Source organism: Micromys minutus (assembly GCF_963924665.1).
Source record: "Micromys minutus genome assembly, chromosome: 32".
Lineage (NCBI taxonomy): Eukaryota > Metazoa > Chordata > Mammalia > Rodentia > Muridae > Micromys > Micromys minutus.
Window position 1 is genome coordinate 20,820,380 of NC_137967.1, and position 25,327 is coordinate 20,845,706.

Genomic DNA, 25,327 nt, shown 5'->3' on the forward strand with positions numbered 1-25,327 from the left:
TCCACTGGACCTGTTACTTCTGACCTATCCTCAGATGGTTCCACCGACCCTGGACAACAAGGAAACAGCCAACTCTTAAGACTGGACAAACATCCCTACCCCCACTTTTCTGGCCTCTCTAAAAACATCGCCCCAAACAAGCATGAAGCAGTCAAGAGATCACAACGACCCTATTCCTGGTCCACCATCGCCTCTAATTTTTCTTTTTTAATTAAACAAAAATGGGGGAATGTTGGGATTCTGTAAACCCCACCCCTCAGTTACCTAGCAACAGCCAGGTATACCCCACCCCTCAATTACCCAGCAGTAGCCAGGTATGCTCTGCCCCAGTGACCTGACACTATAAAAGGAGCTCCTTGACCCCTCCTCTCTCTCTCTTGCTCTTGTGCTCTTGCAGCCTTGCTCTCCCACTCCTGCCCCTCCTCTTTCTTTCCCTTCCCCCCTCTCCCTCCACGTGCTCATGGCCAGTCTCTACTCCTCTTCTCTCTCTCTCTCTCTCTGCCTCTACCACCTTCTTAACTCTCCCATGACCTGAATAAACTCTATTCTGTACAAAAATAAAAATAAAATAAAATAAAATGGTATTTCATATATGTATAAATGTAAGAATATATGCATTAATAAATACATTTGTATTATAAAAAGAAAGAAATTCATATGTTAGGGTATACATAGTGTTAATTGCTTCCATTCACTATGATTTATTTTCACTTTTACTCATTGTTGTACGAGTTTGTGTCTTCTCTCTTTATGTTTCAGTCCTCATGAACACACTGAAGAAAAAGGCTTATAAGCATCTCTGTGCCCTATGAGAACAGGGGCTGCCATCTGCTGAGCCCTGACCCTGGGAAAGTCAGCACCAAAGACAGAACCTCTACACTCCCTGTGTGACACAGAAAGCCAGCTGACCACCCAGACTGCCCTGTTCTCGGTGCTCAGGAAAGAGGGAGATGTGTGTGGGAATACAAAAGGACCAGCTGTGTGATGAGGGTAGAAGGGCACAGATTCACTCCCCCTTGCAGTCACCAGTCAAGAATCTGATCAAGCCTCACATCCTGTGTGGAAGGAGGTGACCTGAATCCAGGAAGTGGGCTCTGGACTTCATCATCCCATACAGGGTCTCAGGATGATACCACTACTTCTTCTGTTTGCTGACCTGTCTGCACATATTGTTTCCTGGGCTTTCTGAGATCCCTTAACCTCTGTCTAGGTGATTCCCTTAGGATACTCCATCTTTCCCAAAGAAAACAATAAAGCTGCAACTAAACATGGCTCTCTAGCAGGGCAGCAGATACAGGAAGCAGATAGTGGGTCTGAGAAAGCTGTGTCATGACCTCTGTCCAGGGATATAGGAACAAGGGAAGAAGCCAGGATAGGAGGTAAGTTCCTGGTTTAGGCAAATACTCTGAGTGTTAGGTTTCCCTGAGGCTGTCCCTGCTGATCACTGGGGGAACTGCAGCTCACATCTGGGGAGCTCTCCACATCAGCAGAGCCTGTTGTCATTTGCCTGAAGAGAGAATTCCCTAAGGTGGACCCCAAAGGACAAGAAATCGTCAGGAGGACCTGTGTCCTCTGTTTCTCTCTTTGGCAACCATGACCTTCCTGGAGGTCTCATGAGCTCATCAGAACAGTTAGTTAGTGGCCTGGGCACCTGTCCTTCTACACTCTCCCTGCTAAGTCACTGGAGATGTCCAGGAGACCTCACCTAACTGTGGCTCTCATGACAGTGCACCCGCTGATTACTCATGGCACAAGGATTTGCTCCTCAAAGGCACTGTCCCCTCCCAACAGGAAGTCAAAATCCAGCCTTGGTGAAATGCTTCTCAGGGCCATCAGGAGATGTCAGGACAGAGGTCTGGAGCCAGGGCTCTCCGGAGCTCACTTCCGTGAGGATCCTGTCTGTGGCTTCTACATCCAAACCCAATCTTCCTCAAGGCCTTTCACAAGGACTCATTATTGCGAAGAGCCCCAGAAGTCTACGTGAGAGCTGATATCCTTCACTGACTTAACTGTACCACAAGGTGAAGTCAAACAAAGGGTTCTGTTCAATTGCCATTACTCTCCTGTGTGGCCTGTGTTAAATGTTCACACCCCAATATGAAGACAACTGCAAAGAGTAGGTAGCCTGACACTTCTGTGTGTCAACTTACATGATCCTCATCTAGCATTCAGAGTTCACAAAGTGTCACTTACCATACACATAGAGGTACATGGATGTTGTTGACATGATCTCTCCATGTCGATTTAAGGTCTGTAGGATGTAGAGCCCTGTGTCCTTCCGAGTGACATTGCGGATCCACAGGGACCCGTTGCTGTACACTGTCTCTCTACCGCTGTGCATGGGCCCCGCCATGCTTACTTTAATGTTCACTGGATATAAGCCAATTACACGGTTCATATTCCTCAGCCTTCTGAACCAGACTAAGACTACAGGATTCTCGGGCAGATTGTCAACAAGAAGAAGGACGTTGTCTCCTTCAACCACTTGGGATGGCACTGACTCAATGGTGACTTGGAGAGTGGTGGGCAGGAACCAGCAGGTTAAAAGGGAGGCTAAAAGGAAAGAGAAAGCAACCATAAATATTAAACAGGTGAGATAAGCACTCAGATTAGGGGTGTGGGTAGGAGTGTGCCCATCCTTCTTGATGGAGGTGAGAAACATCCCTTCATTCCCTCAGAAACTCTGACTGCATAGTCAACTCCCTACACCGTTCTCTGCTCGTTTTCTGCCTGGCTCACTCCTCAGTGTCCCCATATTCGGTGTGAGGATGCCTCCTCACTTTCTGAATATTTGTTCTCTCTTCCCTTTGTTGTACCAGTCAACTCATGATATCACCTTCTGGGTACACTGACTTCTGACCCACTAAAGTCAGGGCTTTGGGAGGACAGGGAGTAATCTGATGTTAAGAAGACTCAGTTCCTAGAAAAGTCTTAGACATCAGTAGAGGAAAGAACAAAGGTAAGTAGGTAGAAAGGAGTGAGGGAAAGAAAGAAGAAAGGAGAAAGGGAAGGAAGGGAGAAAAATAAGAAAGGAAGGAAGGAAAGAAAGAAAGAAAGAAAGAAAGAAAGTAAGTAAGAAAGAAAGAAAGAAAGAGAGAGAGAGAGGGAGAGAGGGAGAGAGTGAAAGAGAGAGAGAGAAGAATGGATAGATGGATGATGTGTGGGTAGGTGGAAGAGATGGATGGATGATGGATGGATGGATGGATGATGGATGGATGATGGATGAATGGATGATGGATGGATGGATGGATGATGGATGGATGGATGGATGGATGGATGATGGATGGATGGATGGATGGATGAATGGATGGATGGATGGATGGATGGATGGATGGATGGATGATGGATGGATGGATCCATTGGTTAATATACATAGTTCCCAGGTGTGTAGCTAACAACAATAATTATACCCAAGGGTGATGTAATTATTTTTACATTGACATCTGTATTGTATGTGTGGGTTTGTGTGGGTGTGTGTCACAGCACGTGTTTGGAGGCAAATGTCTCAGTGTTTTCATGTACTCTTAAAGCTGCAGCAGGGGTATGGAGGGTAGAAAAGACCCTGCAGGAGTTCCTTCACCCCATCTACCTTGCTGGAACTAAGGACTGAATTGAGATTGTCGTGTCTCTACACACTGAGCCATCTTGTTATCTGTTTGACTTCTATTTGGAGAGTCACTCTGTCATGGTTGGACACATCAAGATTCACAACAGAGTAGCCAATGTGACTGACTTCAGTAGGGACATTGGAAACTTTCTCTTCCCTCGTCAGCTCCTGTCCAATGAGAGTATCAGCCTGCTAAGCCTAAGCCCTCACTACACCTTCTGCCCTGAGTCTCTCCTCTTGGGCTTCTGTCTTTTCAGGAGACTCCAGACATTCTCTGAGTTCTCTTCCCCAAACACAGTCATGGAGTAGGGACCCTTACCTGTGAGCAGAAGCCCGTGCCAAGGGACACAGCCCTTGCAGGGAAGCACATAAGACACCTTCATCTGTGTTTCCACTGTTGTGTCCTTGCCGTGAGAAGACCTTCAGCTCCAGCACAGCTCTCAGGCTCTGCTGTCCTTTCTCCTTCTAAGATAACTTGTCTCTCAGGCAGAAGCACTTCCCAGAATCCAGTGGGCTGTAGAGGGTGGGGTCAGTGTCCCAGTCTCAGTGCTGCCCCACATCCCTCTCAACTTTTCTCCCTTTATGTTTCTCCTCCAGGCAACACCTTGAGAAGCTGTGCTGATAAGCATCCCCATGCCCTCAGAGAACAACGACTCATCCCAGGGCTGACATCTGCTGAGTCCTAACTTTGAGTCTGTCGGCATCAAAGAGGGAGCCTCCATCCTATCTGTGTCCCTGACACAGAGACCCAGTTGAGCACCCAGTCTGCCCTTGTCCTCGGAGCTCTGGGAAGGTGGGATTTTCTAACAGGAAGGTGACAGAGATGCTGTGGGGGCTGGAAATGGACCAACTGAGTGATGAGTAGGGAAGAAGATTAATCCTTTATCACCACAGTCACCAGTCAAGTTCCTGACCAGGAGAGAGGCCCAGGAGCAGTTGTGTGACAAGTTTCATGTCCTGAGTGTTGGAAAGAGGTGACTTATGTGTCCTGGATGGGACTATGGATGCCTCTTCCTTTGAGGGTTTCAAGGCAACCTTCCAGTATTGTGTGTTAGCTGAGCTCTGCGTTAGGTGAGCCTATGCTCTCTCTGGTCTGTCTGGATAACTTTTGCCCTTTTGGTGAATTCCCTGGAGAAATCCTGTCTTCCCTTGTTTCAAGGTGACAGTCAACCCTCACTACGACACTTTAAAATAGTTAAAATTTTCTTCTCCACAGAGGAAATCAATGGGAGGTTCGTCATTCTCCAAGTGAATGTCCCTCTCTCTTTCCTGCAGACATCACATGTGCTGGTGACCACAGCCCCTCACAGCTAAACTCGGAGACCTAGGACACAGCTCAGGGGCATCTACCTTGAGTTTCGCTTTTCCAAATTTCCCATATTCTGAGCTCAGGAATGCTCTGGTGAACACCACTGACATTCTTAACAGTAATTAAAACAGCGTCTTCAAAGCCCTGGTATCCTGACTCAAGACAGGCTTGCGGGACATGTGTATCACCTGCCTCTTCTGACTCCATTGGAATCAGAGCAGAAGCCAATCACCAGCTAAGACAAGACATGAGCTGGGAGCGTGTGGAGGAAAGAAACACGAGCCTGATTCAAAGCTACGGATGATCCTTCTGGGCCATGAAGAATAAAGACCATGAAGAATGGAGACCATGAATGCAAAATGGCAGGGACAGGCCAGCATGAACTAGTGAATGAGAGAAAAACCTACTTGACCTTAAGTACATCACTCCCCCTGGGAAGGTCCTGCTACTCGGGAAAATATCCCCAACCACGTTCCAGGACCAACCCAGGGTCACCCAGAAGATCAGAGATGGAAGGAGATGAGTAAGAGACTGAGCTGTAACCTCATGAGAGACTTGGGATTTGTTTGTTCTCATGGGCACAGGCAGGAAATTAACTTCTGCATCTACTCATTTAAAACCAAGGCTTCCCCCCAAAGTTCAGTGCTGACATTTCTGGGATCAAATTACCAAGACCTAGAAGTTTCTTCACTGTTTTTCTGTGGAGGCCAAGGTCAGAATTCTATTCAAGAAGATACAGAATCTACCATTATTAGTAGTTAAGTTGGGGATTAAGAGTCCTTTGAAGGTTGCCTGGGCCTTTCAGCTGAAAATCCAAGACTACTCCTCAGGTAGGTAAGAGGCTGAATGACAGGAGAGGTTGAGGTTTGACATTGGATGCAAATGCTTATCTGAGGGGGATATCAGCAGGGTATCCAGACCATCTGGACCAAACAGAATAAAGGCACATGTGATGTCATCAGAGGGGAGGTGAAATCCTGGTGTATATAAGGTCATCTACAGAGGCTGTGTCTGCACTATAACCTCAAATAAGCAGACGCCAGACAGACCCTGGGTGCCGATTAGTAAAATGGGTCATGTTACGTGGTACTCACTGTGCTCCAGGTTTTGCACACCTAGAGTCCTGTGTCACTTGTGACATGAGTGAATGAGAGTCCAGCTGTCCTTGAACAACATCAGCCTGTCACTTTTTGAGGCTGTGACCTTCCATCCTCCACAGGTAAGTTCATTCTGAGTCTCCAGTTCATGCTTTAATGCTATCATCCTCACCCTCCATGGAGTTAGAAATGTCCCTAGTGATGGTGGCCTTGGGTAATAGTGCTGTACAAACATCAGAGAGTGCGTGACGCCCTGTAGAACCTCTGATACTTGCAAAGGTCTCTTAAACAGTGTTGATCTCTGTAACCTCTGCCCCCAATCCATGTCCAGGCAAAAGGTAGTCAGGCAGATTCAAGAGGAACTGATTGCTCAGAGATGGTGGGTCTCCTGTGCTGTGTGGGAGAAAATCTTTGTCACATGGCAGCTGAGCTGCAGAACTTGGTGGTACAGACTTAGGACCTGGAGTTACAGCCTCAGTGTCTCTCCTGGTTCTCACTGACCCACTGCCTGCCTTGCCCCATAAATCTGTGTCCCTCCAGCTATACTGACCTCCAACGCTGAGCTGAGGCCAGCACCCTCCACAGCTTTGTTGTTCAAGGCTGTCCTACAGATCAGACATAAGAAAACTTTCCATTAATGCCAAGTCTGGCATTGCCATGCAAGGGACTGGATGGCATGGTTCCTGCCCAGGGAGCAAAGCCAGCAGGGCACGGGCTTCCATGAGTTTTCACAGTTGCTGAGTGTGATGTTTGTTTGTACAAATATATTTTTTCTCCATGTTCTTCCTTCAGAAAATATCCTGCCAAGGTTAATGACTCCATAATAATTAGAAGTAGCAGGAGTTTAGGAGACAAGGGCATGTCACATGGTAAACACTGAAACCTTCAGGACAGCCCTTCTGGCTGTAGGAAAGAACTCTGAAAACATGTGTTCAAACTTATACAATTTCTCAACTATGCCAAATATAAGGGTGTAATACAAACTGTATATATATATGGCTTCACTGACCTATAAGAACAGAGGCAATTGCACTATGAACCAGCTTAAAAAGATACAAAGGCAGGGAGATTCCTGAGTTCAAGGTCAGCCAAGGAGTAAAGGGAATTTTGATCAAGGCCCAAGCATGGTAGAAATAGTGGTTACAAAGTAGAACCCCACTTAGCTAAGTTTATTGTCTGTGCTTACAAAGGCAGGTAGTTCTCTGAGATCATTTGCAATGATTGGGGAAAAAATGTGTTTGCTGTCTCAGAAGGAATCAAGAAGCTGAGGCCATGGGATGTTGATTGCTGAGATAATCAAAAAGGAACCTGGCGTAGATGATTGAACTGGTTTGTAAATAAAACACTGGGCTTTTGGTCCGTAAAAGATGAGATATCCAGAAAATTTTTAGAATTGCAAAAGAAAGTTTTCATGACAAGAGAGTCATCTGGAAAGCTGTCTCAAGTAGAACATAGGCTGTCGGCTTGTAACCCATGATTTTACTTCCAGTTGATTTTCTCTTTTCCCTTACCTCACACCCTTACCAAACCAAGGCAGGTCCTTGACACATTGAACTTCCCTTAGAGACATCCACAACCTGTCCTTAGGACTTAATGTGTGTTCAAAATCTCCCCAAATTTGGTATTCAGGTCACTATCCAGCCTAGACCATGAGGTGGGCCAATCTTCTCAGGTGTCCCACAGTGACTGGCATGAGGCACAGAACCCCAAAATGCAAAAGATGAGCCTCAGAAGAAGAAATGGTACGAGGAACAGGCAAACAGGGTTAAAACAGAATCGTATATCTCTTTGGCATGTAATGCCCAGTTTCACACAGCTGGGGACCACGCAAGAGAATTTTCTAAAATACAGCTGGCTGCTTGCTTGATTTCAATAACTTATGTGCTACATGTATATCTGTGTACCATAAAATGCCTGGTGCTCGAACAGGTCAGAATGGGGCTTTGGATCTTCTGGATATGGAGTTACAGATGATTATGAGCTGCCATGTGTATGCTAATAATTGAATTTGGCTCCTCTGCAAGGGAATCCAGTATCCAAAAACACTGAGCCATCTCTCCAGCCCTCCCAGTGGACGTTTTCAGAATCAGATCTAACTAGCGAGAGGTAGAGAACCAGAATGTGCTGGAACAATGAGCTCTAAGGGAGAGACACGTATGTTTGTCAGATCTGGGATAGGGAGTTGGGATGGCAACTTTTGACATATGAGACCATTGTTACCAACATATAGAATCTAAGGCCAATCCCTGCAAAAGTTATTTCTCTAAAGAGCAAAATAGAATAAGATAAGAGACAGATGCTGAAGTTGTTAGAAATCAGTGTCTCCCTGATTTCTCCCAGATAAAGCCATGAGGGATTTACTGAAACAAGGGGGACACAGCAAAGTCTTAACCTTCTAGGAGGGGTGACAAGAGCACACCGGCAACACATGATGACACATGATGACACATGATGACACATGATGGCACATGATGGCACATGATGACACATGATGGCACATGATGGCACATGATGGCACATGATGGCACATGATGGCACATGATGACACATGATGGCACATGATGGCACATGATGACACATGATGGCACATGATGGCACATGATGGCACATGATGACACATGATGGCACATGATGGCACATGATGGCACATGATGACACATGATGACACATGATGGCACATGATGGCACATGATGGCACATGATGACACATGATGACACATGATGGCACATGATGGCACATGGTGGCACATGATGACACATGATGGCACATAATGGCACATGATGACACATGATGACACATGATGGCACATGATGGCACATGATGGCACATGATGACACATGATGGCACATGATGGCACATGATGGCACATGATGACACATGATGGCACATGATGACACATGATGACACATGATGACACATGATGACACATGATGGTTGGTCTAGTATGTAGGCTGAGGAGTCTTAGAATTCTGCAGAAATTCACCAGAGACAGGCGGCTTCATTCTAGAGTCAAATCTAAGAGTAAATTTGTTTTCACTTCCTGGGACCCTTCAACTGTTGATGATTAAGATCAACACCAGGGGCTGGAGAGATGTCTCAGTGGTTAGAGCACTGACTGCTCTTCCAGAGGTCCTGAGTTCAGATCCAGCAACCACATGGTGGTTCACAACCATCTGTAATGGGATCTGATGCCCTCTTCTGGTGTGTCTGAAGACAGCAACAATGTACTCATATAAAAGTAAATAAATAAAATCTTTAAAAAAAAAAAAAAAAAAAAAAAAGACCAACACCAGATCCTCCCAGCTCTACAGACACCTGAGAGACCTCCAGGGTGGAGACACGGGAAACGTGACTAGAGGCAGATCCCTTGTGTTTCACATCTGTCACCTGTGGCCTGTGTGAGACTCATGGGACCACGATGCTCTGTGTCTCAGTTTCCCAGTGACAGCACACTTGGAGAATGAATGATGCAGCGTCTATAAAGTAGCCTTGAATATGGACAAGGACACTGGGGCAGGATGGCCATCCAGGTCAGCAGGGGCTGTTACTACTTGCCAGCAGCAGAGAATTTGATAGACTTACTCCCTGAAGACATGGAGTCATCAGGAGAACGTATGTCCTCTGCCCCTCCCTTGGGGACACTGACATGCCTGTGAAGTCCCAGAAGTCCATCACAACAGCTGGCTGATGGCCTAAGCATCTGTACAGCTGTGATTCCCATTCTGAGACTCAGAAGGAGATGCTCTAGTGACCTAGCCTAACTGTGGGACTTGTAGCAGTGCAGTGGATGGTTCCCTAAGCTGGGAGATTCAGACAGATAAGGAATCATTCTTTAAGCTCCAATGGATCATACTCCAGCCCTGCTCACACTTCCCCAAGACTTCGGGAGCCAGGAGACTGGCACAATTATCTGGAGCCAGGACTTCCTGGTATTAAGAGTGTGCAATTCCTTCAGCCAGATTCTTAGTCCCAAGAGGCTACTTATACTGATTCTTTGGCTGAGTTACCACCCAAAAAAAAATTCATCCTGCTCTCAACAGCATGAATTCAGATAAAACATTCAGGTATTTCTGTTTGTCTACTCTGGGTGTTTCTAAATTCTAAAACCCCAGTGTGGGCACAACATACTGACAGAAAGCAGGAAGAGTCCAGACCAGTGTGTGCAAAGTAAAAACAACATCCTGCAATAACACCCAGAGGTCGGACAACCCCATGTAGAGGTCACACAAATCATTGACTGTTTACATGGTGAAACATGTTTGTGCAGACCCCAGCACACTTTGGTCGGGATGGAGAAACGGGGTAGGAGAGGGGATTAGAAGGGGTGCAGGGAAGAGTGGATCAGATGTAGGAAGAGAGAACAGAAAGAAGTGAAGGGAGATCACCACACACAGGACATCTCTATGATGTGGCGGGCCCCAATGTGGCTATTTGGGTGACACTAGCTAAAACTCCTAGCACTGGGGGACATGAATCCTAAATTTTCTACTTTCTATAGCCAGGAAGGACTTCCAGCATGGGGCTAAGGACATCAACACACCCACAAGAACTTCAACCTAAAATGTGTCCTGCCTACAAGAAGTTCAGGGACAAAGATATAGCAGAGATTGAGAGAATTGCCAGCCAATGGTGGCCCCAAATTGAGACCCATCCCATCGGTGAGAACCAATCCCTGACACTACTGTTACTCCGTTATGTTTGCAGATAGGATCCCAGCATAACTGTCCTCTGAGAGGCTCTACCCAGCAGCCAATGGAAAGAGACTCAGAGACCCACAACCAAACATATGCAGCATAAATGTACCTCGGTCTTCATGTGTGTCCCCCATCAACCGGAGTAGGGACTGTCCTTGAACTTGTTGCCTGCCTGAGGATCCCATTCACCCAACTGGACTGACTTGTCTGGCTGCCATGAGAGAGGATGTGGCAAGTCCTGCAGTGACTGATGTCCTAGGGCGATGATGGGAGAGACTGAAGGGAGACACCCAGGAAGAAGGAGCAGGGGATGAAGAAATGACCTGGGAGGGGCGGTCTGAGAGAAAGGGGAGCTGATATCGGGATGGAAATGGAATAAATAAATAAATAATATTTAAAGGAAGAAAGCACAGAGCCAGCAGTCAGTGGGGACACTGGTGGCATTCCTTCTGTAAGTGTGATCCACACAGGATGCTGCTGTGACCACAGCTGCCCAGTAGTCCCTCAGGAGTCATAGACACAACAATTCAGCAACACAAAGAAATGGAAGGCGGTCAAATAGATCTGCAGATGACATGAAACTTGTTTGGAGAGAACGCTAAAGAATTCTCAGAAGTTTCTGGAACTGGTGAGCAAACACACCCAGTTGAGCTGTACTTCTGGAAACTAATATTGGCCTCAAATAACCAGATGGCGTGTTTGATCAAATGCATAGACTAGAGTAGGTGGGATTGCACATGGCTTAGGAGCAGGATAATATTAGAAATGCTTTGGAAATGGGCAGTCATGATGGTCACATGACAATATAAACAAGTTTTATGCCACCCTGCTGTGTACTTCCAAACAACTAAGAGGAGGAATCCCGTATACATATAATGTATATATTGTTGGGCATATTATATATTTATATTTTTATATATAATCTATTATATATAAATATATGACAAAGAATTTTGTGCAGGGTCACACTGTGACTGCCACCCTTGGGATAGAAACACTCTTTTTGGCCTTTACACAAAGGATTTCAATTCTGTGCATCAAAGAAACTGTAGGTGTCAACTATCCAGTAGTCACTTATGTGCACTGAGAAACATGGCAGTCCCTTCTGTCATCTTCCCACTTCCCATGGGTGGCAGGTGTCCAGGCAGTCTTGAGGTTAGGTGAAGCTATTGGAACATATGAGACCTTGTTTGTCTCTGTGCAAACCCTGGACCATGTTTACAGGGCACTCAGGGGATCCCTAAGTTTGGAAACTCTGAATACTAGCTGCCGTGCATTCTCGGAGTTTGTGATACATTAGATCCACAACCTAAACTCTTAACACATTTGCAATGATGTTTACCACATTGATGTCTTTATTTTCCTTTGGACCTCAAGTCTCACTTTAAATGCTGGCCTGGCCTGCAACACACCGTCATGTCAGAAACACAGGCAGGAGCCACCATGCTGGAGGTACATGACCCGTTATGACAATGTTTACTATGTAACTTCCATCCAATTAGTACCCCACTGACAAAGGAATGCCCCCTCTGCTGTAGGATGAGAGGTGGGGTCACTCATTCACCACAGCCAGGCTGACTGGGAGACTGCTCTTCGAGCTGACTGGGTTGAAGGCCTCACATTGATACAGTCCAGCATCCTCCTTCCTGACAGGATCTATGCTAAGTTGGCACTTTGATGGAGAAAGTGTCATCCTCTCTGTGAGCTGCAGACTCTGATTATTGAAGAGCCAACGGATGGAGATCCCAGGGTTGTCTGAGAAGCAAGTGAAGACCACTGAGCCCTGTGCTGTAGCTGTGGTGTCCGTGGCTCTCAGGAAGGGCTGTGTCACAGGCTCTGCAAAGAAACAGGATGGACCAAATGACAGTCACTGCCTGCCCCTCTATAGCTTACACTTAACAAAGCTTCCAAGAAGGAGAAGTTGAAACCGAGACTACAATCATATCTTGTGCTTTTCATGGGTTGTGTGACCCTGAGCCAGTCACTTATTGATGTACCTCAGGTTCCCTATACAAACACACACTATGTATGATCATGGCAGTGTCTGAGAGTTAACATTAGGTATGAGCAATGGTCTGACCTGGGGATGGGGTGAGCTGCTCACATCAGCAGCATCTGTTCCACTTACCCTAGGCTGGGCTCCTGAGGATAAGGAGGTGCTTGGAGAACTGTCACTTCTGTCCCTTCCCTTGGGGACATGATTGTCATTTGAGTCTCCTAAGTCCATCAGTACAGTTGGCTTCTGTCCTGGCCCCTGTCCACTGAGACTCAGGAGAAGGAAGTGCACAGGTGACCTACATCACTGCAGCTGTCATGGTGGCGAACAGCTGATTCCACAGCCTAGGGGACTTGGAGTGTCAGCAAAGCCTTGTTCCTTGTCAGCTCTAACAGAAAGTCCAATGCTAGCCCTGAGGAGAAGCTCTCTGGGGACAACTAGGGTTGAGTCCGGATCCTTGGCTCCCTGGGGCTCCTTTTATAGATTCAGTAGTGAGCTGGACCATGGAGGGGGATGAGCACATACTAAGTGGGAAGATAGAAAGGAAAGAGACAAATTCATCAATATTGAGATCTTTGTCTTTGGTGAAAAGATGGGGTCTTGTACCAGAGAAGCTTAGATCCATCACTCAGTGGATGTATCTATCCATCAGGAGTGTCTGCACAACATGGACGGAGTGAGCAAAGGACCTCCATGACCTCAGTGCAACAGCTGCCGCCTCTGTGTAATAATCATCCTCCATCCTCTCTGTTTCCATCCTCACTGTCCTCCATCCTCACTGTGTCCATCCTCACTGTGTCCATCCTCACTGTGTCCATCCTCACTGTCCTCCATCCTCACTGTCCTCCATCCTCTCTGTCCTCCATCCTCACTGTCCTCCATCCTCACTGTCCTCCATCCTCACTGTCCTCCATCATCACTGTGTCCATCCTCACTGTCCTCCATCCTCACTGTCCTCCATCTTCACTGTGTCCATCCTCACTGTCCTCCATCCTCACTGTCCTCCATCCTCACTGTGTCCATCCTCACTGTCCTCCATCCTCACTGTCCTCCATCCTCACTGTGTCCATCCTCACTGTCTCCATCCTCACTGTCCTCCATCCTCACTGTGTCCATCCTCACTGTCTCCATCCTCACTGTCCTCCATCCTCACTGTGTCCATCCTCACTGTCTCCATCCTCACTGTCCTTCATCCTCACTGTCCTCCATCCTCACTGTGTCCATCCTCACTGTGTCCATCCTCACTGTGTCCATCCTCACTGTCCTCCATCTTCACTGTCCTCCATCCTCACTGTGTCCATCCTCACTGTGTCCATCCTCACTGTGTCCATCCTCACTGTGTCCATCTTCACTGTCCTTCATCCTCACTGTCCTCCATCCTCACTGTCCTCCATCCTCACTGTCCTCCATCCTCACTGTCCTCCATCCTCACTGTGTCCATCCTCACTGTGTCCATCCTCACTGTCCTCCATCCTCACTGTCCTCCATCCTCACTGTGTCCATCCTCACTGTGTCCATCCTCACTGTCCTCCATCCTCACTGTGTCCATCCTCACTGTGTCCATCCTCACTGTGTCCATCCTCACTGTGTCCATCCTCACTGTGTCCATCCTCACTGTCCTCCATCCTCACTGTCCTCCATCCTCACGGTCCTCCATCCTCACTTTCCTTTATCTTCCTGGTCCTCACATCCCCGCTCACACTCTGAAGATGGTGTGCCTTCCCTCACCTCTTCCTCGACAAACCACAGTGACCTTTGATCTCTTCCCTCTCCGGGTCACTCAGCCCTGGCTCTACTTTGAGATGGGCTGCAGTTCTGCCTTCCAGTCCACTAAAGACAGGACCTTGTTTTCATTAAGTAGTTTAATCTCTCTGGAGATTTCAGTAAGTGGACATGGATGAAAGAATGAATGTCTCAGGCCCTTGCAAGGCCAGATGCTAATGAGATTCTCATATTTAGAGCTATTGACAGTGGTACCTGGGGTATGTGTAGGTGTGTATATGGGTGTGTGTGTGTGTGTGTGTGTGTGTGTGTGTGTGTGTTGGTCCAGGTGCAGTTGTTCACCATCCTATGTATGTGTAGATGAGTGCAGGACACAGCACCTATATGGAGGTCAGAGGTCAACTCAGAAGAGCCTTTTCTCTCCTTCCACAGTAGCTCCCCTTCTCCCACTACCAGGAACTGCACCCAGTACAGGCAAGTACACAGCAGGCCACGATAGCCACTGCTACCTGATCTGCCCTCCTTCTGAGAAACAAAAACAACATTTGCTACAACACTGGCCCCAAGCTCTGCTTCCTCAGAGCGCAGACTCCTGGTCAGGAGGCCTTCCCAGGATATGGCTGACTTCTGTCAGGGATGGTATCCAGGGTCCTCTCTGTTCCTTTCAGAGAGACTCTCAGCATCTGAGCTGCCTGACCCTCTCCTATGGTCTGCCCTTGTCCTTCCTGAAAGGCAGCTCTCCCCTGTCTAGGTGATTCCCCATGGGTTATGCCAGGGAGAGCCAGAAGCTGGTAACACAGGATCCCCTGACAGAGTAATTAGTAGGTTTGAAAGACTTTCCAAGAGACCTCCCTGTACGTAGAGACAGAGATAGAGCCAGGCTACAAGTTAAGCTCCCAGATCTTGGAATTACTTTCCTGAGCACTTCTGAGTGTTCTGCCATTCTGAGCAGACCTGGCAGAGTGTGAGGCCTTAGGCTGAGTTATGTTCAATCTTATCCTGTCATCTAGTGGCCACACTGTGAATTGCACCTTATGCCTTGATGCCATCCATTAGCAGCTCTGCCACCATCTGCCTGCAGGAGACAGTTCCAGGAGCTGGACCGCAGAGGACAACCATTGCACAGAAGGCCTGTGCCCTGGGGACCCTGCCCTTCCTGGGAGGTCTCATAAGCCATCAGGACAGTTAGTTAATGGCCTGGGCGCCTGCTGAGTCTCTGGGGTAGATGTCCAGGACACCTAGCCTAACCGTGACACCCATGGTGGTCCACATGCCAATAGAGCTTTGTCCCACGTCAGCTCCAAGAGGAATCCAAAAAAACACAGTGACAAAAATGTTCCCCCACTGTCCCTGGAGTCTAAACAGGGATGGAGATTAGCAGCCAGGATTTCCTGGTGCTCTTGTGAGAACTACGACGTCAGGCAGGACCTGACTGATCCCCCGAAGATTCTTCCTCAGGACCCTGTGCATGTCAGGACTGAGTCTGACATCCTTGGCCAGAGTTTACCCAGCACAGGCCTTCCTCTCTGCTGGTAAAGACAGGTGATGGGTTCTGATCTAATGCTATTAACCGCCCCATGTGTGCCCTGCAGTAAGCGCACAACCCCATTGTGAGGACACAGTACAGTTATGAAATAGGGTAAGTCACCGCCAGCTGCTGAAAGCCTTAGAGAGTCACTTACTGTTCACATGGATTTGCACATGTGCTCTTCCAATCTCGAAATTGCTGTCTATTGTTTGTAGCGTGTACACGCCCGCGTCTTTCTCCGTGACATCCTGGAGCAGCAAGGATCCGTTGGTGTACCCTGTCTCTCTTCCGCTGTGTGCAGGACCCCTGATGACAGAATTCCTGGCTCTGCTATATTCCGCAACTTTATAGACCTGGAAGGTAGACGCTCCTTTATACCAGCAAAAAATTTGCAAATCTTCTGGCAGATTGAAAACACGGAGAAGAATGCTTTCCCCTTCAGCAGCATACTGTGGTACTGGATCTATCTTGAGCTGGGCAGAGGTGACAGCGTCACAGCACGAAGAAAGGGAAGCTGGGAGGGAAAGGAGAAAAGTCATCACATGAGGTCATCATCCTTGGTGGAAAGATGGCGACCTGCATCCTGGGCGGATGGACTCATCACTCAGCTGAGGGATGCAGGTGTGGGTGTGTCTATCACCTGCTGGAATCATTCCCTCTGTGTGGACCTCTCCTCGGTGTCTCCACGGCTGCCCCCCTACTGCCCTTGTTCACACGCTGCACACACTCATGTGCACCGTGCACTGAGAAGATGCCTCCCCTGACCTTGATCTCTACACACCCTGGATATTCACTCTCGGACTCTTCTCATTTCCTCTCTACCTGCAGTCAGCCCCTGACACCACCTTCTAGATGTCCCACTGTTCAGTCTGCAGCCCCCAGGCCCAAGGCTGGGTGATGGCCGGGAACAGTCTGGTCTACTTGGCAGTGCCAGGCATTGAAAGGGGCTCAGGAATGATGCTGGCTGGCTTTATGTCAGCTTAACACCAGCTAGGATCTTTTGAAACAGGGAGTCTCAATTTTATATGCCACCATCAGAATGGCCTGTGGGCAAACCTGTGGTACATTTTTTAATTGGTGATGGATGTGAGATAGCCCATTCCACCCCTGGGCTCAGTGTCTTAGGTGCCATAAGATCAGATGGGCAAGCTGTGAGGAGACAGGCAGGAAGCAGCACTCCTGACACAATGCTCCCCAGGGACATTTGCAGTCAAGCCTGGGACAGACAGCTGAGGCCAGAGCTTCCTGGTGCCACCACTCAGCACCAAACAAGCACAGAGAATCCCTTACTGTCGACCTGAAGATGCACATGTGCTAATTCCATTTTCTGGTGTCTGCTCAGAGTTCGTAGGGTGTAGAAGCCAGTGTCGTCACAGGTGACATTCTGGAGCAGGAGGGATCCGTTGCCGTACAGTGTCTCTCTACCACTGTGGGCAGGGCCTGGCACACTTGAATTCTTGGATATTATCTGTCGGGCAATCTCAAGGTTCCTAGACACAGACGCCCCTTTGTACCAGAAGAGCCCTCGAAGCTCGTCCTGGAGATTGTGAACGAGGAGAAGAACGCTTCCGCCTTCAGCAACGCTGGGCGGCACTGATTCAACAGTGAGCTTGGCAGAGGAGGAAGGGTGACCACAGATGAAAAGAGAGGCTGGAAGGGAAGAGCTATCATCAATATCAGGACATTTGCACTCAGCTAGGATGGCGCCCTGTGTCCTGAGCAGCTGTGTCCATTGCTCAGATAAGCTGTGGGGGTGATGTTCTCCCTGCCCCACTTGGTAAAGGTCAGCACATTACCTCCATGTCCCTCACTTGTCATTTCCTCTCTATGCTGATCTCTCCTCAGGTGTCAACATGGCCCCGCCTCGCTGTCCACGGGTCCCTGCTCACACTCAGTGTAGATGGGTGTTGGGGTGAAGCCTCCCGACCTTCACACTCTAACTCCTGTGTTCCTTTCTTTTAGTGATTCCTCCCAACACCCAGTTCATCTTCTAGCTTTCTTTACTGGTCTGTCTTCCCGACCACTAGGGCTAGAAAACTGTGAAAACAGGGGTTTGTCTTATTTTTTTTTAAAGGCTGTGTAAAAAAATCTCAAATATGGTTAGAGAGTGGATGAATGAATGAATGAATGAATGAATGAATGAATGAATAGCATCTCAGGACCATACATGTCCATGGATTTCTTGGACAAATTCATATATATTGATTGCTTCCATTTGCTATGGTTTTTACGCATTTACTTATTATATAGATGTATGGGTTCACATGGAAGGGCAGGTCTCTGCATGGGTGCAGAACACAGTCCCTAGTAGGAGGTCAAGGGACAACTGGCGTTCATTGCTTCTCAGGACGTCAGACATGAACCAAATGTTTACATCCACTGAGCCTTGTCACTGATCAACACCATCTCGGTTTCTTATTTGGAACTTCACAGCTGAGAACATCAGTCTTCAGAACAGTGTGCTCATGCTGATTAACTGTGGGTGAGAACAATCTCCCCCTCCCCCTACTTCTTCACCAAGAGCTCCCTGCTGACGATGCTGAGGAGGAGGAGGAAGAGCCTCTATGCAGCTGTGTCTTCTCCCCTACAAACCCTGAGATTCTTCTCCAGTTCCTATCCCCTTGAGGAGACTCTAGACAGTAGGTGAGCCCTCTCCTCTCACACACTGTAAAACGTGGTCTCTTCGTCTGTGAACAGAAGCACCACCCAGTGATGCTCTGTTTGCAGGTAGTACAGAAGGCACCTCCCTGGTCTCTGTGGCCACATCTGACCTCAGTGTGTAGCACATCCACTCCAGTACAGCTCCCCAGTCCTCTGATCCTCTGAGCAGCCTCCTCCCGGACATAAGCATCTCCCAGAGTCCCACGGGCTGTGGGCAGCTACATATTCTCACGGCTGCTCATCTCTTCCCTTGCTTCTTTCTGCTTCAGCCCCCCCAGAGCACACAGTGAGGAACGTCCCTCTGAGCATCCCTGTCCCCCTGAGAGAACAGCTGTTCACCCAGGAGCTGCCTCTGATCTACCACAGCCTTTGTCTGTCAGCACCAAAGAGGGAGCCTTTGCACACCCGGTGTGACACAGAAACCCAGCCGGGCACCCAGTCTGCCCTGTGTCCTCGGTGCTCTGGAAAGATGGAATTTGCTCTCAGGAGGGAGGTGACAGAGATGTGTGAGGGATCCAAAGGGACCAACTGCAGGATGAGTGGGGGAGGGGACAGATCACTGCAGTCACCAGTCAGGATTCTGAGGAGAGGGAAAGGCCCAGGAGCAGATGTGTCAGGAGCTCACAGCCTGAGTGTGTGGGAGGAGACAACCTGAGTCCTGGGAGGACTGCTCTGGGCTCCATCATGCCATGCAGGGTTTCAAGTTGATGCCCCATCCTCTGTGAGCTGAGCTGTCCGCCCATATGTCCCTGGCCTTTCTGAGATGCCTTAACCTCTGTCTAGGTGATTGATTCCCTTAGGATACTCCATCTTTCCCAAAGAAAACAATAAAGCTGCAACTAAACATGGCTCTCTAGCAGGGCAGCAGATACAGGAAGCAGATAGTGGGTCTGAGAAAGCTGTGTCATGACCTCTGTCCAGGGATATAGGAACAAGGGAAGAAGCCAGGATAGGAGGTAAGTTCCTGGATACTCTGAGTGTTAGGTTTCCCTGAGGCTGCCCCTGCTGATCACTGAGGGAACTGCAGCTCACATCTGGGGAGCTCTCCACATCAGCAGAGCCTGTTGTCATTTGCCTGAAGAGAGAATTCTCTAAGGTGGACCCCAAAGGACAAGAAATTGTCAGGAGGACCTGTGTCCTCTGTTTCTCTCTTTGGCAACCATGACCTTCCTGGAGGTCTCATGAGCTCATCAGAACAGTTAGTTAGTGGCCTGGGCACCTGTCCTTCTACACTCTCCCTGCTAAGTCACTGGAGATGTCCAGGAGACCTCACCTAACTGTGGCTCTCATGACAGTGCACCCGCTGATTACTCATGGCACAAGGATTTGCTCCTCAAAGGCACTGTCCCCTCCCAAAAGGAAGTCAAAATCCAGCCTTGGTGAAATGCTTCTCAGGGCCATCAGGAGATGTCAGGACAGAGGTCTGGAGCCAGGGCTCTCCGGTGCTCACTTCCGTGAGGATCCTGTCTGTGGCTTCTACATCCAAACCCAATCTTCCTCCCTCAAGGCCTTTCACAAGGATTCATTACTGCGAAGAGCCCCAGAAGTCTAGGTGAGAGCTGATATCCTTCACTGACTTAACCGTACCGCAAGGCGAAGTCAAACGAAGGGTTCTGTTCAATTGCCATTACTCTCCTGTGTGGCCTGCGTTAAATGTTCACACCACAATATGAAGACAACTGCAAAGAGTAGGTAGCCTGACACTTCTGTGTGTCAACTGGCATGATCCCCATCTAGCACCCAGAGTTCACAAAGTGTCACTTACCGTACACATAGAGGTACATGGATGTTGTTGACACAACCTCTCTGTCTCTATTTACAGTTCGTAGGGTGTAGAATCCTCTGTCCTTCCGGGTGACATTGCGGATCCACAGGGACCCGTTGCTGTACACTGTCTCTCTACCGCTCTGCACGGGCCCCGCCACACTTACGTTGGTGTTCAGCATGTATACGCTGATTTTCATCAGCCCTCTGTACCAGGCTAAGGCTAAAAGATTCTCCGGCAGATTGTCGACAAGAAGAAGGACGTTTTCTCCTTCGACTACATTGAATGGCACTGATTTCATGGTAACCTGGGCAGTGGGCAGGAGCCAGCAGGTTAAAAGGAAGGCTAAAAGGAAAGAGAAGCAAGAATTGATGTTGACCAGGTGAGATCTGTTGCATGTGATTTTTTAAAAATCAAGCTTCCACCTTTCCGGGAGCTCTGCCCACACTCCCTGCTAGACTCTGAGATCAGCACTGGTTCTCTGACCAAGAACTACCATCATCACTCCCCCAGGCCCTCTCCGCTGACTCCACCAACAACCGCCCCACCTACACTCTTCTGCCCAGCTTTGCTCCACGGACGGAAAACACTAGACAGTTTTAATATTTTAAAAATAGATTGGCTCTTACCAGCTAACCTATTTCAGCAATCAGCGTCTGCCTTCTTTATTAATACAATCAAGAACCATTTGGGAAATAAACACCTCCCTCTACAGAGATCAGCACTCACCTTAGGGATATGGGGAGCACTGTGACTACCCTTCTTGATGGAGGTGAGAAATATCCCTTCATTCCCTCATACACTCTCCCTGTATCAAGTCTCTACACTGTTCTCTGCTCAGTTTCTGCCTGGTTCACCCCTCAGTGTCCCCATATTTGGTGTGAAGATGCCTAACTGACCTCCTCCTCACTTTCTGAATATTTGTTCTCTGTTCCCTTTGTTATACCAGTCAACCCATGATGTCATCTTCTGGATACACTGACTTCTGACCCACTAGAGTCGGGGCTTTGGGAGGACAGGGAGTAATCTGACTTTAAGAAGACTCAGTTCCAGGCTGGAGAGATGGCTCAGTGGTTAGCACACTGACTGCTCTTCCAGAGGTCCTGAGTTCAAACCCCAGCAACCACATGGTGGCTCACAACCATCTGTAATGGGATCTGATGCTATCTGAAGACAGTTACAGTGTATTCATATATATAAAATAAATAAATAAATCTTTAAAAAAAAGAAGAAGACTCAGTTCCTGGAAAAGTCTTAGACATCAATAGAGGAAGGAAGAAAGAAAAAGGAGGACAGAGGGAGGGAGGGAGGGAAAATGAAAGGAAAGGAAAGAAGGAAGGGGAAGGAAGGAAGAACTGAATTGAAGGAAGGGCAAGGGGAAGAAGAAAGGAAGAATGGATGCTGGAACTAAGGACTGAGCCATCTTGTTATCCGTTTGACTTCTATTTGGAGAGTCACTCTGTCATGGTTGGACACATCAGGATTCACAACAGAGTAGCTAATGTGACTGACTTCAGTAGGGACATTGGAAACTTTCTCTTCCCTCGTCAGCTCCTGTCCAGTGAGAGCATCAGCCTGCTAAACCTAAGCCCTCACTACACCTTCTGCCCTGAGTCTCTCCTCTTGGGTTCCTGTCTTCTCAGGAGACTCCAGACATTCTCTGAGTTCTCTTCCCCACACACAGTCATGGAGTAGGCACCCTTACCTGTGAGCAGGAGCCTTTGCCAGGGGGTACAGCCCTTGCAGTGAAGCTCAGAGGATGCCTCCATCTGTCTTCTCACTGTGATGTCCTTGCTCTGAGGATGAGACCTTCAGCTCCAGCAAGGCACCTGGCCTTTGCTGTCCTTCCTCCTTCTGAGCTGGGCTGTCTCTCAGGCAGGAGCACTTCCCAGAATCCAATGGGGTATGCGTGGTGGGGTCAGTGTCCAAGGCACTGCTCGGTCATTTGCACTCTCAGTGCTGCCCTGCATCCCTCCAACGTCTCTCTTTATGTTTCTCCTCCAAGTCACTCATTGAGCAAGAAGGCTGATAAGCATCCCCATGCCCTCAGGGGAAAATGGCTCATCCCAGGGCTGACATCTGCTGAGTCCTGGCCTTGAGTCAGTCTGTCAGCATCAAAGAGGGAGCCTCCATTCTGTCTATGTGTCCCTGACACAGAGACTCAGCTGAGCACCCTCAGTGACTCTGGGCTGGCTCAGTTGACAGTGAAAACTAACTAGGACACCGTATCAAACTTAAGTCTTTCTCCTCCACAGAGAGACTAAAATATGCACCCCTGTTCTGTGAGTGCTCCTCTCTGTTCCCTGCAGTCACCACATGGGCTGGAGCCCATAGCCCCTCACCACTGGACCCTCAGAGCCAGGACACAGCTCACAGGTACCTACCTTAAGCTTCACTTTTCCAAACTTCCCATATGCTGAGCTCAGGGATGCTCTGGTGTACACCGCTGACATTCTTAACAGTAATTCAAACAGTGTCTTCAAAGCATCAATATGATCCTTACTCAGGACAGGCCTCCCAGTCACACTCATTACCTGCTTTTTCTGGCTCCAATGGAATCAGAGCAGAAGCCAATCACCAGCTGAGACAAGGCAGGAGCTGGGAACATTTGGGATAATGAAACATGAGCATGGTTCAAAGCTCTAGATGATCCTTCTGGGCCATGGAGAATGGAGACCATGAAGGCAAAATGGTGGGGGGGGGGGGACATGACGGCATGAATTAGTGAATGAAAGAAAAACCTACTTAACATTAAGTACATCCCTTCCCCTGGGAAGGTCCTCCCCAACCACAACCCAGGGTCACCCAGAAGATCAGCGATGGAAGGAGATGAGTAAGAGACTGAGCTGGAACCTGATGAGAAGATTAGAATTTGCTTGTTCCCATGGACACAGGCTGGGAATTGACTTCTGCATCTACTCATATAAAACCAAGGCTTCACCCCAAAGTTCAGTGCTGGCATCCCAGGGGTCCAATTACCAGGACGTTTCTTCACTATTGTCCTACCGGTGACAATGGCAGACCTCCAGGCAAGATGGTATAGGATCTGCTATTAGTAGTCAGGGTATAAATTAACAGTTCTTGGGAGCATGACTGGGGCTTCCCATTGATAATCCAAGGCTAATGTGCAGATGAGTGACAGGCTGCATGGTATGGGAGGTTGAGGTTTGACCCTGGATGCAGGTGAATTGCTGAGAAGACATAGCCAGGACGTGTGGACCATCTGGAGCAAACAGAATAACGCCACATGTGACATCAGCAAACGGAAGGGGAAATCCTCATCTATAGAAGGCTAGAGCATCTGTGATATAAACTCAGTTGAGCAGGTCTCAGCCAGAGCAGGAGTGCATATTAGTAGAGCAGAACTCATGTAGTGTGCATGAGCCCTGATCTATCAGCACCACAATACACAGCACAACCCCACCGGACACTCATGTGCTCACTAAGCCTCAGTTCCAGATGTGCCCTGTGTTTCCCTGAACCTCTCTACGCAGAAGTCCCTCCAACCTATTCTAGCTCAATGTTGGGTCTGGCTGCATGTGCTTGGGCTAGGCCAGGATGCCCTGGTCTGCTTAGATATCTGTGTGGTGGGTCTGTGTGATGAACCCAGGAACGACTGTGTGTCCTGGCTCCAGCAGTTGTATTTAGGCAGTTGTAGCAAGGATGGGACAGAAGTTAGTCACAAGTAATATGCAGGTTGATTGGCACTCACTGGGCTCCAGGTTTCACACTCCTAGGGTTCTGAGTCAGTTGGGAAACTGAGTCATAAAAGTCCTGTTACCCTCGCACAGCCTCATCCCGTCACCTGCTAAGAGTTTTGACCATTTATCCTCCACAGATAGGCTTATTTAAGTCTCATGTTCACCCTTTAAGTTTGCTATCCTCAGTACCCATTGGGTTAGAACAGTCACGCGTCATGGTGGCCTTGGGTGGTAGTGCTGTGTAGACAACAGGGAGAACATGGCTCCCTGTGGGACCTCTGATCCCTGCAAAGGCCTCCTTCAGCCAGCGTTGGTCTCTGTAACCTCCACCCACAAGCCATGTCCTTAGAGAACAGAGCAGAAGGTGACTCAGGCAGATACATGTGACACTGAGTGCTCAGAGACGGTGGGCTCCTGTGCTGTGTGGGAGAAGCAGTCTTTGTCACATGGGAGCTGAGCTTGAGGGTACAGACCTGGGACCTGGAGTCACAGCCCCAGTGTCTCTCCTGGACCCTCACTGATACACTGCCCGCCTTGCTCCATGGAGCTGTGTCTCTTCAACTACACTGACCTCCACTGCTGAGCCTGGGACAGTGACCTCCAAGGCACTGCTTCTCAGGGCTGCCATAAAGATCAGATATAAGAAGACTCCACACCGAACTTCCCTTAGAAGCATCCACGGCCTGTCCTCAGGGCTTGGTGTGTGTTCAGAAATCTCACGTGAGTCGGAGAGCAGGACTGGAATTCATCTCACCGTCCAGGCGACACCATCATAACATGGACCAACCTTCCCAATGGTTTGATGGTGACTGGCATGGGGCACAGGACCACAAAGGGGCAAAGAAAAAGTCTCAGGATGATCTAGGAGAGACAAGAGAACGGAATTCAGATGAACTTGAAACAAAACCATTATTTTATCCCCAGCCTGCAATGCCCTGTCTCCCACAGGTGAGGATCGTGTAGGAATATTTCCTGAAGAGAAGATGGTTGTTTTCTTCCTTTTAATTTTTACGTGTTTGGTTATCTTGGCTGCATGCACAGCTGTGCCAAGACCACAAGAATGTCGGGTGTCCGCAGAAACCATAAGGGGGCACCGGATCCCCTGGAAGTGGAGTTACAGATGATTGTGAGCTGCTATGGGTGTACTGGGAACTGATCTCAGGTCTTCAAGAGCATCCAGTGCTTTTAACCCATCTCCCTAGACCTTCCTCCCAGGTAGATATTTTCAGCAATCTGACCGGTAGAA

The 25,327-nt window shown here is 48.5% G+C and overlaps 1 protein-coding gene across 1 annotated transcript; it reads right to left on the reverse strand.

Moving 5' to 3' along the window:
* Positions 1–12,260: 12,260 nt before the first annotated feature.
* Positions 12,261–22,149, reverse strand: LOC308413843 (pregnancy-specific glycoprotein 22-like; the record flags this gene model as incomplete). The annotated part of the gene is made up of 5 exons (XM_080908952.1): positions 12,261–12,544; positions 16,109–16,468; positions 17,245–17,604; positions 20,381–20,725; positions 22,086–22,149. 5 exons carry the CDS (start codon positions 22,147–22,149, stop codon positions 12,261–12,263), a joined length of 1,413 nt encoding a protein of 470 aa, XP_080765078.1.
* Positions 22,150–25,327: the final 3,178 nt, after the last annotated feature.